The 17,246-nt window shown below is 37.9% G+C and overlaps 1 protein-coding gene across 2 annotated transcripts in view; it reads left to right on the plus strand.

The window, feature by feature from the left end:
- The window catches only part of LOC117420798 (protein phosphatase 1 regulatory subunit 14B), a 32,217-nt gene that overhangs the window by 4,685 nt on the left and 10,286 nt on the right, over positions 1-17,246 (plus strand). The window contains exon 2 of one of the 2 annotated variants that reach the window (XM_058991429.1): positions 13,164-13,462. In XM_058991429.1, the coding sequence (XP_058847412.1) occupies positions 13,280-13,462 (183 nt within the window). In that variant the 5' untranslated portion in view covers positions 13,164-13,279. Of the gene's footprint in view, positions 1-13,123; positions 13,463-17,246 lie in introns of those variants that run through there. The other variant, XM_034034444.3, reaches the window with a different exon arrangement.

Here is a 17,246-nt window from a genome sequence, read left to right on the forward strand (position 1 = left end):
ACGCGACGCTTAGTGTAAGGGAGCTGGTACACACTTGATGCCAGGGTTACGGTAAGTAACCTAACGTTATAATTTACTAATATTTACTACATCCACTTATAGCGCACAATTGTGTGAGTGGAACTCCATACATGTTTTTAAGAAAGTTATTTTCCTGATCATTTTATTTTTTTATTACATTTTCTGGATATAGTTTTTGCAGTATATCCAGAAAATGCCCTGGGTAAGGGCATCTGCTAAGAAGTAAATAATAAATAATAATGTAGATGATATAAATGAATATATTAATGGCTAGCCAATAGAGAACAGTATTTGTGAAGTCACTTCTGTTTGAAAAGAAGATGCATACACTTTACTGTCTAACTTTAGCCAACTAAACAACGACACAAAGAGTTTCAGCCCGACAGAGCCACCACCCTTAAAGTGTTTGTAATAGTAAGTGTTATTTCCTAATTGCTTATGCTTCAAAAGTATAGAAAATGGCTATTATTCCCCACAAACTTTGCTTTTGTGACCAGGAGTGATATTTTGAAATTTACCTATTTCCAATGAGAAAATGGGCGAATTTGTGTCTTTTCGTTCACATAAAGTCAGAAAAAAACAACATATGAATCCAAATTAACATGTATTTATACTAAAGCAATACAAAAATGACTACAAAAGATTTAGAAGTGAGTAGTTTTTCGAGATTTACAATTATACTGTAAATCATTTTCATGAATCAGCCCCCAAATGTAGTCTCCCATCATGTTCTCGTTATACTGTCCTTCATTGACAGCTCATCCAGGAGCCTCAAAGCCATGCTGCTCCATAATGGTAACAAGTACCCGTCTCTTCCCCTGGCTCACTCGGTGCACCTCAAAGAGGATTACAAAAGCATCAAGACCTTGCTGGACGCCTTGAAGTATGATGAGTACGACTGGGACCCCCGGAAGGTGCTGATGCCACCACTGCACATCAAATTGGGCCTTATGAAACAATTTGTCAGAGCTCTAGATAAGGAGTCGGCAGCCTTCAAGTACCTTCAAGACTTCTTCCCTAAGCTGTCTGAGGCAAAGGTCAAAGCCGGTGTCTTTGTCGGACCACAGATAAAGAAGATCCTGGAGTGCAATGAATTCCCCAAGAAGCTCACTAGTAAGGAGAAAGCGGCTTGGAACAGCTTTGTCGCAGTGGTTCGGGGCTTCCTGGGCAATCACAAGACCGAAAACTATGTGGAGCTGGTTGAGACTCTGGTGAAGAACTACGGCACAATGGGCTGTAGGATGTCCCTCAAAGTCCATATCCTTGATGCTTATCTTGATAAATTCAAGGAGAACATGGGAGCGTACTCGGAGGAGCAAGGTGAGTGCTTCCACCAGGATATACTGGACTTTGAACGCCGCTACCAAGGACAGTATAACGAGAACATGATGGGAGACTACATTTGGGGGTTGATTCGTGAAAGTGATTTACAGTATAATCGTAAATCTCGAAAAACTACTCGCTTCTAAATCTTTTGTAGTCATTTTTGTATTACTTTAGTATAAATACATGTTAATTTGGATTCATATGTTGTTTTTTTCTGACTTTATGTGAACGAAAAGACACAAATTCGCCCGTTTTCTCATTGGAAATAGGTAAATTTCAAAATATCACTGTCCTGGTCACAAAAGCAAAGTTTGTGGGGAATAATAGCCATTTTCTATACTTTTGAGGCATAAGCAATTAAGAAATAACACTTACTACCCAGGAACAAAAAAAAAAAAAAATGTGTTACACGGTGTACAAAGGGTTGGTGAAAAAGGCAGACACTAAATGACTCACGTGATATGACTCTGTTTGTTTTGCTCACGGTATCCTTTAAAAATGTGGAAGGAAACCTTGGGGGATGTGCAGAGACTTGTCAATATTGGTGAGTAAGATTAGTTTACTAAGGCTTCCTGTGGAGTTCAGTAAACCATTTACATGCAGCTGTTTATGTTAAAACTAAGTTGCGGTATTTCCTTTAGTTTATTATCAATGAAGATACATAAGTGACAAAGGCCCATTTAATCAGAAATGTATTTGATTACATTTCAAATGTACTTATAGTGTATTTTGCGGCAATAAAACTAATGTGATCTTAAATGCATTTAATGGAGAGATTTATTTTTATTTGTATTATTATTATTATTTGGAAGAGTAGAGTTTTGGAACAAGTAAAGTATTATAGTAACATGCAACCCCCATCCCAGAAATGGTGAGCAGATCACCATGACCTACATCCACCATATAATAACAATAATAATAACCGTAATTTATTATAGAGCCTTTCACACCTCGGTTTCTCAATATAGCTACATATATGTGCCATATATACAAACAGATGGTTCATTTCATCACAATTGGATATGCAGTTCTAAAGTGTGGCTTGCAATATCCACTCTATCTCTGTCACCATAGATATGGACACCCAGCTGAGGATAAACATTGTTTTATATTTAAAGATGTACCAGTATTTAAATATGTACCTTTATATGATGATAATTTAACATTATATTCTGAATGGAAATGCTAACTTTTTTTTCATTATGACATTAAGCCAAAAGTGGCTATATGGAGTAAAACAGCAAAATCACGTCCTGTTCAAAGGCTGTGTGATGCAGTTATCAAGAAAATAGCCCCTTTGTTTGTGCCACCACAGTCACTGCAGGTGAGGGAATTATCAAAGAAACACCCTGCAGTAAGGCTTATTATATTAGTCTTGACAATGAGACTGTTATTCACAAAGATTCCCTGTACTGTGAAAACAATCTCCATATATGAATGTATTAATGCAAGCTTGTTGTAAATGTATGCAATAATAAGACTGTAGTCTAGCCAAGTACATATAAAAAACATTAAACATTTCTTAAAAGATATATTGATACATAAAAGATATACATTACATTTTCAAAGTGTTTATTACATAGGTGTTGGGTTATTCATGTCGGGTATGAACAGTCTCAGTTTAGTTCATTCGGTTATGATGGATGCTTGTTGTTCTGGAAACAAATGTACCAATTTTATCTGGGAGTGATTTTTTTTAAAGGGTAACTTGTGTTCACAACGCTAATGCCAAGCCAGTGTTGTTGTTGCTCTCCTAATGAACCGAACTATACTGAATTCAGAACAAACGCCAAACTAACCTGGTGTGAACAAGGCCTTAAATGTTTATATTACAAACCTCATCATGTAAACCCTGTTGTCTAATTTCAACATGCTAATTGTCTGACTATCACATGACTAAGTATGCATTGAACCGGGCAATTTAACAATTAGTCAATTATTATCAATAGGCAATTTCAATAGGCAATTAATAAAATTAAACCACCGGACAATCAAGTAAAGAAATGTGTATGAATAATCAACCAATACATTCATTGGTTTATTAGGTGAATATTTATTGAATAAATTAGCAAAACGTTATAAGCATTCACAATGGACCTTTTCCATCCATAGAGAAGAAAAATCCAATTCGCAAGGCATCACCTTTGATGTCATTCTGAAATAAAGAACCAGTTCTGGTTCAGAGGGAAAAGTTCTCCCTACTTATCCACCAACATTTGTACATTTAAAAACAGAAACAGATTCTCTCAAAGCTTCTGTAAATTAATTCCAGATAGAGGTTACATAATGGAAGAAAGCTTGCTCTCCTGAAGAGTACACTTTGACTGCAACAAGTGAGACCATACAGAGCAAAGAGAACAACCTAGGGATGTGGGGAACAATGAAATCTAAAGAATATGGAAGATTCAGACCTTTTAACATCTCAGACCAAAAGGGGAACTTCCAAGGCAATTTTATGGAGCACTGGCAGTGAATGGAGTGCTATCAGGACAGGTGTAGTATTGTAAGCTGTGGTTTTAGTCAGCACATGAGCTGTGGCATTCTGAACCTGTATCCTGTCGGCTAGACAAGATGTTGAGGGTTGGGAAATAAAGCACTACAGTAGTTCATTATTTTCTTTAGGAGAGTAATCTACAGAGCTATGGTAAAATTCTTCAAGAGGGCGTCTCTGCTTGACAGGTTGGGTCATGCTCAGTTTTGGGAACCTCACAGTGCCATTTTCCCACACCATTCATAACCACTGAATTGAGACATACAGAAAGCAAACTTAAACCGTTTCTTTTAATATTCTAGGTGGTGTGTAAACAATGGAAAAGGGATACATTACAAAGATGGTTTGAAAAGCAATATTAAGGAGATTATTTACATAGTGTTAGTATTTAACACGTTTACTGTACAGTATATGGGCAGAGGATTGTTTTCTTAGCTATTGGACATTGTTTTACCATTCGTATCAAAACCACAGCAGGATGTTTCAAATGTATACATTCATTAGAAGTTTCTCATATAAAGGTGAGGTGTTTCAGCAGGTTGCTACCTTATAAGGGCCATGTGGCTATATCGTCTTTGTAGCGGTTTCCTATAAAATGCGGTTTTGTTTCCTGAGATAAAATAGTTTATAGATGCCATTATCAAACTTCCACTACGGTGAGAATTCAAAGTGCAAATATTTGGCTTCTACAAAATCTTGATGAAAAGGTTTAGTAGACAATAGCCACAAGAGGGCAATCAAACAGCAATAAAAGGAATATAAGGCAGGGCAGGGCAGGGCAGAGTTATACAGGACCGGTAAATACCATGCCGTGCCTCCCAGCTAGTCTAGACTTGTTCAAATTGGACTGGCATATTTCTGACGCATATACAGACGTGCTCAAATTTGTTGGTACCCTTACAGCTCATTGAAATAATGCTTCATTCCTCCTGAAAAGTGATGAAATTAAAAGCTATTTTATCATGTATACTTGCATGCCTTTGGTATGTCATAGAATAAAGCAAAGAAGCTGTGAAAAGAGATGAATTATTGCTTATTTTACAAAGATATTCTAAAATGGCCTGGACACATTTGTTGGTACCCCTTAGAAAAGATAATAAATAACTGGATTATAGTGATATTTCAAACTAATTAGTTTCTTTAATTAGTATCACACATGTCTCCAATCTTGTAATCAGTCATTCAGCCTATTTAAATGGAGAAAAGTAGTCACTGTGCTGTTTGGTATCATTGTGTGCACCACACTGAACTTGGACCAGAGAAAGCAAAGGAGAGAGTTGTCTGAGGAGATCAGAAAGAAAATAATAGACAAGCATGGTAAAGGTAAAGGCTACAAGACCATCTCCAAGCAGCTTGATGTTCCTGTGACAACAGTTGCAAATATTATTAAGAAGTTTAAGGTCCATGGAACTTTAGCCAACCTCCCTGGGCCCGGCCGCAAGAGGAAAATCGACCCCAGATTGAACAGAAGGATAGTGCGAAAGAACCAAGGATAACTGCCAAAGAGATACAAGCTGAACTCCAAGGTGAAGGTACGTCAGTTTCTGATCGTACCATCCGTCGCTTTTTGAGTGAAAGTGGGCTCCATGGAAGAAAACCCAGGAGGACTCCACTTTTGAAAGAAAAACATAAAAAAGCCAGACTGGAATTTGCTGAAATGCATATTGACAAGCCACAATCCTTCTGGGAGAATGTCCTTTGGACGATTGAGTCAAAACTGGAGCTTTTTGGCAAGTCACATCAGCTCTATGTTCACAGACGAAAAAATGAAGCTTTCAAAGAAAAGAACACCATACCTACAGTGAAACATGGAGGAGGCTCGGTTATGTTTTGGGGCTGCTTTGCTGCGCCTGGCACAGGGTGCCTTGAATCTGTGCAGGGCACAATGAAATCTCAAGACTATCAAGGCATTCTGGAGCGAAACGTACTGCCCAGTGTCAGAAAGCTCTGTCTCAGTTGCAGGTCATGGGTCCTCCAACAGGATAATGACCCAAAACACACAGCTAAAAGCACCCAAGAATGGATAAGAACAAAACATTGGACTATTCTCAAGTGGCCTTCTATGAGTCCTGATCTGAATCCTATCGAACATCTATGGAAAGAGCTGAAACTTGCAGTAGGCACCCATTAAACCTGAGACAGCTGGAACAGTTTGCTCAGGAAGAGTGGGCCAAACTACCTGTTAACAGGTGCAGAAGTCTCATTGAGAGCTACAGAAAACGTTTGATTGCAGTGATTGCCTCTAAAGGTTGTGCAACAAAATATTAGGTTAGCGGTCCCATCATTTTTGTCCATGCCATTTTCATTTGTTTTATTATTTACAATATTATGTTGAATAAAAAATCAAAAGCAAAGTCTGATTTCTATTAAATATGGAATAAACAATGGTGGATGCCAATTACTTTTGTCAGTTTCAAGTTATTTCAGAGAAAATTGTGCATTCTTCGTTTTTTGTGGAGGGGTACCAACAAATTTGAACACGTCTGTATGTAGCACAGTTATGCAATGTTGTAAACAAACAGTAAAGAATATAATTTTCTCTGATATTACTGTTTCATATTTCAATATGTAGATATGATACCCTGGAGCCTGATCTTGACAGATAAGAAGCTAAGTCAGGTTGGGCCTGGTTAGTACTTGGGTGGGTGACCTCCTCAAAGACAACTCTGGTGCTGCAGTCAGTTTATGAAGTAATGTTGGTGGCTAAGTAGGGAGAATTCCCTGTAGAACTTGTCCTTCACCTCAAAATGGCATTAGTGGGTGCTGCCTTTCAGCGGCATATAATGTCCCATGAAGGTCCCGGATAACTAAATCATAATACATATTAAAACACTCCCATTACATAAAAACAAGTCTCCTCTGGGTCCCCGAGTGGCTCAGCTGATAAAGGCGTGACTACATGGTGTGCAGGGTGAGTCATACAGTCAAGAGCACTGGTTCCTGCTTGTGCAAAGTTGCCTGTCTTTGCTGGGGATTCTACATGGAATGTTGCATTGACTTTTAGTTTTTTGCTTGTTGGTGGCATTGGGACTTGGTATGGGATATATCAGAATAGCTAAAGCAGGGACATCATTAAAGAACATCCAGATCCAGGTCTGTTCAGAACAAAAGGGAGACAGTATGATGGCTTTGCCTAACACCATTGATGCAGCCATCTTATTAGAATGAACAGTTCATACAGCCAACCAACCCAGGCATAGAAGCACATGCTACACTGCACTACTGCATATATTATAAGATAGTGTAGTATAATCCAGTAGTACAGTACATTATTTTTGATACAGTGCATGCAAAACAACATCGTAGGGCAATAGAAACAGAAGGCTCTATAGAAAAACCACTGGATATATTTTTCTTTCATTCCAATAACCTGTGTGAACTGCTTGATCTGTAACCAAACCAACTCGTCATATGTAATTGAGCTTCTTTCCCCAGAAATTAGCCAATGTCAAGTCCCTTTATTTAAACCCAGGGACTAGACAATGACTTGCTCTTTGGGTATGTGTATGGCTCATTTTCACAGAGGAACACAAACATTACATTAGCTGTTCCTTCCTGCAGCTGTTGTTTCTTGCATGTTTTATGCAGTTACTGTTGTTTTATACCTTTCTGAAAATGTTATCTTTCTACTTCAAAATATGGTCCTTTTAAATCTTTAGTGTCTGTTGTACATCATTTTTGTATTTTTCCACAACTCAACCTTGGCCTATAACATAATTGATGCCTGCCTGTTTTACACAAATGTATGAAAGAAATCTCCCATCAAGCACTAGGCTCCTTCTAGTGGACAATGTGAGCAAAAATTAAAATGGTGCAAACCATATATGGTAAAAATGGAACAAACACATTTATTTAATGCACTTTTTTGGTTGTAGACTGTTGTCATGAATATTAAACTTAAAATCTTATTCATAAAAATACACATATTCCTAAATGTATGATGATGCTGCGATACCTACTGTAGTTATGCTTTTGCTTCTTTGTTCATGAAATGCCTTTCATCATATAGCATTTTACAAATTTAAATCTTAAAAAAGATTTTGTCCATTTTATGTGACAAGCGAGCAGAACTTTATAACCGCTTTTTTTGAATTTTTTTTGAAGTTTTTCACCTTAATTAATAAATAATTGTGCCTCATTTATTTAGGTGTGCTCATATATATTTTAACAGTATCATGAAAAACCCTGCGACAAAACAATTCAGATTAGCGCTGCATAATTTATCACTTTTCCCATGATCTGTATCATTGCTACTTTTGCAGAGTCATAAGCATCGATACGCAGGGGAACCCGAGAGAGTTAATCTTTGTAAAATTGTGGTGAGCTTTTTAACAGGGTATCATTTTTTATACTTGGTGTGGTTTCTCTCTGGATATACTAGCCCTAGCTTGTACTTATCTCAAGCATTATTGCTGGTAACTGACTGTAAACTAAGCTATTTCACGGGTTAGTGCACAGTAATAACAATGGGGAGTTGATTACTGGCTGGGCTTAATATCCCCCAGACCTTGCCTTAGGGCCACTAATGGGCCAACCAGTCTGTAACCTTGATAAATATATCGGAAAATGTATTCTCATGTATTGTTGTAGGTATATTGATTACAGTATATTTACTTACGGATTAAATATATTTGGTAAACTCCTTTTGAATAATATATTCAGCATATTCAAGATTGAGTTGCAAATATATTGCAATATATTTTTTATTAAAAACAACCAGTTGCTGCTCCTAAAGACAGCAATCCTTAGAAGAATTTGTAAATGCAAAAGGAGAATTGCTAACATGAGTATTCAAAGTTTTGGTATTGCTGGAACAGATTCTCTCATTGTTCAGCTCAGACACAGCTGGCAGGTGAATGGAACCTGTGAATGCCAGGAATAGATGCCAATAGATTCAACACGCTCGCACTCCTCAGATAGCGCTGGAAAGCTGACCCTGCCTGAGTACTGAACACGGTTTCTAAATTTAATTTCTCCTCTTTTCAGGCTGGCTGGTGGTGCGGAACACAGGCCGCTGAAACAGGGCTGAATGAGCTTGTTCATTCAGAAAGCCGAGCTGAACCGCTGTTCAATAATTCAGTGTTTGTAACAGACGGTCCTGCGAGTGTGGCATGGCGCATGCAGGTTTACAGATGATTGATGTGTGCTGTAAAAGAAAAAAGAGGTTTTGTATAACGGGATCCCTGAAAGCTTGTGCCTGTATTATTTAATCTTCCTTAAAATAATATTTGAGGGGGCTAATCCTCCATCCTTCCATGCCTTTCAGCTGAGTACGTATCTGGCTCAGGTGCGGTAGGAGTTTTGTGGTCTCAACTCCCAGGCCCTAGTCGTCCACATCACAACTGTGGCTGCCCGTAAGTATAATAAGTGGTGTGACCCTGTGAAGCACCAAATTGACAAGGACCAAATACAAAAGATATATGACAGCGAGAAAGGCCAGTTATTATTAATATTCTTGCTAAAATTTGCTTTAAACTTTCTAATTTAGCTGCTAAACAAACAAATGTGTGATTGAGTGACACGGGTGTAGGACAGTTTCGCACACAGGGTATTCATAAAAAAAGTTGCAGGACCATTCAAAGTGCAATTAATCCAGAAATATCATCAATATGCACAGAAATAATCCAGTTGAATTACAATATCAGGTAATATTACACAACAACAACATAATATGTGTGATTTTAAAGTACAAAGTGAAATGTATCTTTAAAATTCATCAATAAAACCTTCAATTTAGATAGACAGATCAAGCTCATTAACACAGGGAGGAAATGGTAGTACTGCAGTTAAGTTGTGCAGGTCAGACAGAGTGCAGAAGGGACTCCCTCTGTTGTCCTGTCTGTTCACTTTAATACCAGCCTTGTATAACCTTGTGCACTGCTATCAGGTTCAAGCCTTCAGCACTCTTTGTCACCCTGGGTCCTCAGAGCTGAGACTACCAAATAAGCTGCCAGTTCTAAAAGTGGTTTGTATACTATATTTAAACTGGGATGATTCTCTTGTGATTATGATTTTATTTTTTTTTATAATAGTGATAATAGTAACCTCTTTTACTTTTATCGTGCATTTCTCTCATTTTGTTTTGGCACAAATGTAGTTTTGTTTTAAGTGTGGTAACGGTTCCATCTCTTTGGCCATAAAAACTTTAAAATAAATACAGATATAATGGTCACAAGGTTGGGTATATTCCAGTTTTTAAAAAGGGTAATTGTTTTGATTTGAATAAACTGACCGACACAAGAAGTTGAGCACTAAGCTTAAACCAGGATGGAACGAATTTCAAAGCAATCAGAGGGATTTAGTATAGGTAGGGCCGGTTTAACTATTAGTTGGAGTAAGCAGTTCCCTACAGGGTTTAGATGCCCATTTTCTTAAACATTGCAGCCACTGGCCCTTTAAATAAGGCCCATCTAAAACATACAATCACTCCTGCCTTCTCTTTACTCATTACAGGATAGCGATCATAGATGTGTATTAAGTAACAGAAAAAAAATATCCCATTGTTATCAGCTGAATTCAAATTTTATTGTCCAAATAACCCTTTAAGCCTTATGTGACCACTGTGGTCTTTATCCAACCGTTTGGTTAATGGATAAGCCTGTTTTTTTTAATGTATTTGTTATTTGTTCATTGACCTCAAAGCCAACTTTTGTAATGCCATTTAGAATAATATTGAAAGTTATTTCAAACAAGTTGTTGCTGGCCTTCTGTAGGCTTATTATAACCCTGCACATGGCTTTTAAAGCCTAATAAAATGTGAATTGGCTGCCGACAGGCAGAGCTCAGTTGCTCTTGAGCAGGAAGCTTACATAGTTACCAGTATCCACAGGTCATGCATCAACTCTGTAGAGCGTCTCTGAGCATCTTCGATCCATTAGTTCACTTCCAGTCTCATCACAGGACATTAAACCTCAATACAATGCCATTAAGCTTCATGCCAAATGAATGTATTTCTGATAATGCTGTTCCTTGCTTACTCATTTATTGATACTTAGTGGTTTTGGATGCAGCGTCAAATTGCATTACATATCAGATGCAATCTGTAGGCCGGAAATTCCAAGACTCCCTAAAGATTTTGGTAAAATTGATTATTCTGATTATTCTGATTTACATCCCAGGCTGCCTGCTTCAATGGTGTATAATTAACTGAACAATGTCTATTTTGATGAACTACACTACTGCCAAAGCATGGGTTCGGTACAAAGGGGCACCACAGCAGTAACATTTTCACATATGAAGGGTATCACAATTGTACAAACCAGTGCAAACTGGTAATCCATTGCAGAACCATATTAAGTGTTACATTTTGCTGGTATTGGTAAAAAGTGTTTGTTAAGGATTCTGCTTGGGTTTCTTCAGAGTAAAACATCAGGTAAAAATGTTTTTGTTTGTGAATGGGCACAGGCCGACAGTTTAACCACCCAGATACCAGATAACTGCAGTGTCACGCACCGTTTTAAAAACAGTTTTTACATATTTGAGAAGGTTGTCAAGCCGTGGTCTCCTACCTGTGGTAATAAATACCTGTCACTCCTGTCTTAGTCTGTTTTCCTGTATATAAGTTTTCCTTTATGCGTTATCATATTAGACATTGCTCCTGACAAGGTGTCTCTTTAAGCGTTATGAGTGGACATGCAGGGTATGAATATTTTAAACCATGTTTTTTATGGGTCCTTAAAGGGCTAATGACCAAGTCTGTAAAAAAATTACACGTACATTGTTCTTTATTAAAATATATATTATCATGTTAAGAAAAGTTATTTCACTGATACCTACAGATCATCATTCAAAATGCCATTGCAGACTGCAATTAATTATCTACCAACCTTTTAGCAATTAAACCACGGTAGAATTAACAATTTAATTGACTGGTAACGCTTTATTTAAATTGTACACCGTAAAAAAGTTATACATTATATATATTTTGAACAATTATTTTTATTCATTTTCCAATTTTCTCCCAATTCTGAACTGTCCAATAATAATTTAACCTGGCTCACCACTGCAACCCCCGAACTGACTCGGGAGAGACGAACACTCGCACTCATGTCCTCCGAAACGAGTGCTGTCAGCTTTTTTTTTTGCTCTGCAAGCCCGCCGTGCAGCCGTATCAGAATTTACAACGTTGGAGGACCACACAGTTCTGAATTGCGAACATAGGGGTCGCTGGTGTGCGGTGAGCCAAGGACTCCCCAGCCGACCTAATCCCTACCTCGTCCGGGCAGCGCTTGGCTAATTGTGCACCACCCCCTGGGAACTCCCATTCCCGGTCGGCAGTGGCATAGCTTGGATTCGAACTGGCGATCTCCAAGGTATAGGGAGCATCCTGCTCTCTGGGCAGAGTCCCTTTACCGGATCTGCCACTTGGGAGCCCCTACATTATATATTATTGAATAACTTGCAAGAATTGTAATGTGTTGACAGCTACCAGTCACACAAATGCACTCAAAACACAACATTTGCAATCTCTATATGTTTGGTTTGTAAGAAGTGCTTAGAAAACATGTTTTCAGAAAGGAGATATCCAGCAATGATTTGAATTGACAATTCTTTATTGCATTTGACAGAGGCATGCCCATGAAGGAATGTAATATACATTTTGGCCCATGGCCTTGTCCACTGGAACTCTATAGCCGCCCCATGAGCTGGCTGAGCTTTAATGCAATGATCACTGATTGATGACAGTTATAGACAGTGGGCAGGACAAGTGGCACTGAGCCACATTCCCTCTGGACAAGGCACGCTGCAAGGTGGAGGCAGGGGAGGAGGTGGACCAAACTAAGAAACGACAAGGCTATTTATAGGAACAGTTTGATTACGTATGATTAGAGGGAAGATCCTCCGTTCAAAAACACAACATAGTTTCCAACTGAATTCTATTTCAATTTTCAAAGTGATTAGTTATGTAGCCTTTGTGATTATGAAGGTGTTATGAATGCTATATTGTATCAAATTTAAATAAAGCATTACCAGTTGAGGAGAATTAGCAATTGACGGTTTTCTTAATACACAAACCCACAGTTCCCTGTGTTTTCCTTAATAAATACAGTTTTCATTTAAATGGGAAACAAACAAACAAACAAAAAACATTCAATTTGTCAAATACCTTGCAACCTGATATTAAATATATGTGTTGTTATCATTCTAGCAGTACATCCCTCCATTCTGCCTGCTCTAGTACACTATAATGAGAAACAAAGGAGTGAGTTCCATATCTTTTCCACACCCACTCTTGAAACACTAAAGCTTCATGCTTGCTCTTTGCTCTCTCTCTCTCTCTCTCTCTCTCTCTCTCTCTCTCTCTCTCACACACACCAACCAACAGAGCCACGCACACAGACACAGGCAGCTTTTATTACAACCCTCCACAGCGAGAACAGGGAGTAAGACAGAGGGAGAGAGAAGAATTCCTCCACTTGTTTCCCTGAGGTTCAGGAAGGAATGGCGGCAAACGCCAGTACCCAGCCCCGGGTTCTGTTCCAGACCTCCGAGAAGGTGGAAGAGGAGACCTCCCAGCGCAAACTGGGCAAGCTGACGGTCAAGTACAACCGCAAGGATCTGCAGAGGAGGCTGGATATTGAAGAGTGGATTGATGGGCAACTGCACCTGCTTTACGACTGCGAGGTAAGACAACAAGGCTTATCTTAAGTAATTTGGTACAAAGGTATCAAAATTGCCACTGGAGAACTCCACTCTACTGTCTGAGTTTGCCAGGATCCCTGTGTTAATCAACTTCAGTTACAGTGGCTTCATGATCTACAGTAACTATTTTGACAGTCTTCAGAATTGCTTTGAAATCTGCTTCTTCTGGCTTTACAAACAAGCCTGCGAGGAGGGCAATTGGCTGACCTTTATTAATTTGTAACAGTAATTGGTCGTTAACTGTCTTATGTTTGTGACTTATTAATAGAGTCCGGTGCTGGTTTTATGTTTTCTGATCTCCTGCTCTGTAGCATAGAAGACATCATATGTAGACTAGCTGGCTAGCCTGTCTTGACCATTCTTAACCTGTGTCTATCTCGTTATATGATCTGATGAGCTGTACTGTGTACGTCAAACCTGCTCCCAACAACACCTCAAAGAAGGCTGGATAGGATACTTGTTCTTCATTTTATCCACCAAAATGGACTTCTTATTGATTAATTAATTTAACACTATCTCTCAAACCTAAATGACAATTAAAACAAATACAGGTTTATTTTAGTATTACTAAAAAAGATCTCATGATTGAGGGTTTATATTTGTGGATGGTAAACGTGTGTAAACAAAGCATCATTTATATCTATATTTCAAGGTGATATGTATGGTCAGAGTCATTATTCGATTGTACTGATAAAATTGGTAAATTTCTATTATTCTCAATATTGTCCCCACACTCCAGGGGTCCCTCCTACCTACATAACATAAAACTCCCCAAAAAACCTAGAGCACACATAATGAAAAAAACATTAAAGATTTATCGTCAAAACATCTGTCTAAATTCCAATAACTATATGATCACTCAGTTGATCTTTCACAGGGGTTCATGTTTTATTAATGGTGCTCTGTGTTATTAAAGCCTTTGGGGGCAGGATCCATGATGGGCCCTCTCATGTGAGTTCCACCTAAGGGGCACGAGGGAAGAGAAGGAAAGAATATATGTGAAGCACAGCAAGATAGAGATTATTATTATTATTATTATTATTATTATTATTATTATTATTATTATTATTATTATTATATGTAGCAGTAGAAAGGTCTGCAGACACATTTGCTGAAAGGCATTGACAGCACATACAGTAGTAGTGGCAGCATTTAGTGACAGAACAAATAGTGTCCCACGTATTATTAGAAATAAACACATTTCAAAGAATTGTGCAAGTCTTTGAGGCAAACGAGAACCCCCTCTGGCAGTATGAGATGGAAAGTAAACCGTGCTCATCTTTTTTATCATGTTTTATTACATTGACTTGTTGTATTCCTTGGAACACATAGCAGCTGTGTTATTGATTGGCCTAAGCGGTTGCTGACACAGAAACAAATATTTCAAGTTCTTCACTATTCCTTCCAGGGTCAATTAGTGCAACTAGGAGGCATATTACACTTCATATGTAGACTGTAGTCAAAAGCAGTTTAAGGGTATGTTGCTTTCAACTCCACAGGGTGCTTTGCTTAGACATACATAGGGAAAGAATCTAATTTCAACATTTGCATACTTGGCTCTGCAGACTAGAGCATGCAGGTTTCTGAGAACAGCCACAGGGCTCTTTGGAAATAGTTTGGGAGCTTTTCTGTCAGGTCTCTCACAGTTCTTCTTAAAGATTTTTTTTCTTTTTTTTGCGCAACTGATGAATTTTCACCTATAGCGTTGTCTTTAAAATATCAGCATGTTCCAAATCTAAGCATAAAATACAAGCAAAATCTAAATATTTTCAACAGGATTGAACGAGGAGGGGCAGTGACAACATGGCTAGTACTAATAAGAGGTAACAAAATGGACTGGCACTCCTTCAGTGTCTGCCATGCTAGATGAGTTGGATTGGGTTTAATACAGCAGGTCGACAGAAGGAATCTGCGATAAGTTTGTGTTGGTGACCTTTTAGAACTAAAGTTGTAAAACAATCTTTTCAGGCATCACGTTTACATGAGTCACAATTCATCTGAGAATTCAAAGTGAGCAGTGGAAGTTTAGCAAACAATATCAGGATATAGGCAGGACTGTTACTCTGGGGAAGAAATGTGATGTGAGCCTAAGGTCAAGTAGCAAAGCAGTGCATAGCATACTGTATCAATATGGGATTAGATATACATACAGAAGATTCATTTATGTATAGAAAACACACAAGTAATACCTAAAACTGTATTATCGTTAGTCTTCAATGGACATTATTATTTACAGGTCTTTTGATTGCAAAAAAAATACATGTTTCTACCTCATAGTTTTAAGTGTTCAGTCATTCAGTGCATTATACTGTAAAAAGAGATAAATATTATATATATAAATATAATGGTATATACAGGTTAGAAAGCTGGACACTGGATGTGTGACTTGACTGTAATGGCTGGCTTCTCAGACCCTTATCACTAATCTTGGACTATCTGATAATTTAGGTAAAGCAGTCCTCGGTTACTGATAATCAGGGTTTGTGAAACCAGCAACAGCTAATGCCACCGGCATGCCATACCTGCTCAATCATTTAATTAGAAATTAAAATTAAATAGAGCACACTGGGGTTGTGCATAAATCTCTCTAAGTAAGACTCAGGGTGTATATCAGAGGGTGAACTACAAGATGTGATGCTATGAAGATCTTTCGTTTTCACCATCAGTCCAGTGACTCCTGTATTTCTCCTCTGAGAGCTAAGCAGCTAAGGAGCAGACAGCAGAAGTACTAAGATAGTGATTTCATACACCATTTAATGTACATTTTATACTGTTTTTGTATTTTTATTTTAAGTGGTTATGGTTGACATTTATTCAAAGTTATAACATACACATATACCGTACATAATTTCTAACAAATCTGAGCATAACTCTGCATTATAATATTGTAGCAGTTCTGGGTTGGTTGACTAATTTGAAGGGTGCTTGGTTTTTCTGGTATCTGCGGTTCAGGCCTAGTTTTTTTCCGGTTCATGGAGGTATCCGTGACTCTTGGAGGTGTTCGATGGACTTGTAAAATTAGGGAGGGTTCAGTTGCTAAATGAATCCCTGGAGTTTGCTTTGTTTTGGTTTAGGGCTGTACGCTCCGCGGTAAGGGTTTCAAAATGAATACAATACAAATGTATTTTTATATAGTTCCCTTCATGCTCTGGTATCCCAGAGCGCTGGACAAAATTAAAAACAAAACAAGAGAGCTCATATGTACAATACACTCAAGCTACGACCGATTATATAAAAGCACGTTAAAAAAAATGTTTTCAATTTAAAATCAAACTGCCAAATTGTCAACTGGAATTGTCAATTGGCTCCAGTTGATTTAAGACGATTTTTTGGAAGAACAAAAGTTTCTGATCTCAAAGAAGAGAATGAATAGGAATACACAGAAGTACTAGTTCTTGGATATAGGGTGGCCTTAGTCCAGAAAGGACTTTTATAAGTTATTATGGTAACTTTAAAATCAGTTTGGTAACTCACTGGTAGCCAAACATTGGCCTCCACTTCCTGATTTCTTTCTTTTGACTTTATTTATTTTTGGTTTATTTATTTCACTGCTGTGTGGAGCACACCCAGTCCAGTTTCTCAGCAATGCTACCATTGTTTTTGCTGTTTCTAGCTTATGTAATGGAACCCTTTTAATACAAGGGTTACATTAGCTGTTATGACAGAAACAATTGTTTTTTAAACTTAGTAATTGTTCAAAGGTCATTTAATAATATATTACCGTGTATCAAAAGTTTTATTTTACAACTTGTTTGATATATTTTAA

The sequence above is a fragment of the Acipenser ruthenus genome, chromosome 18 (assembly GCF_902713425.1).
Source record: "Acipenser ruthenus chromosome 18, fAciRut3.2 maternal haplotype, whole genome shotgun sequence".
In the NCBI taxonomy this organism is placed as follows: domain Eukaryota; kingdom Metazoa; phylum Chordata; class Actinopteri; order Acipenseriformes; family Acipenseridae; genus Acipenser; species Acipenser ruthenus.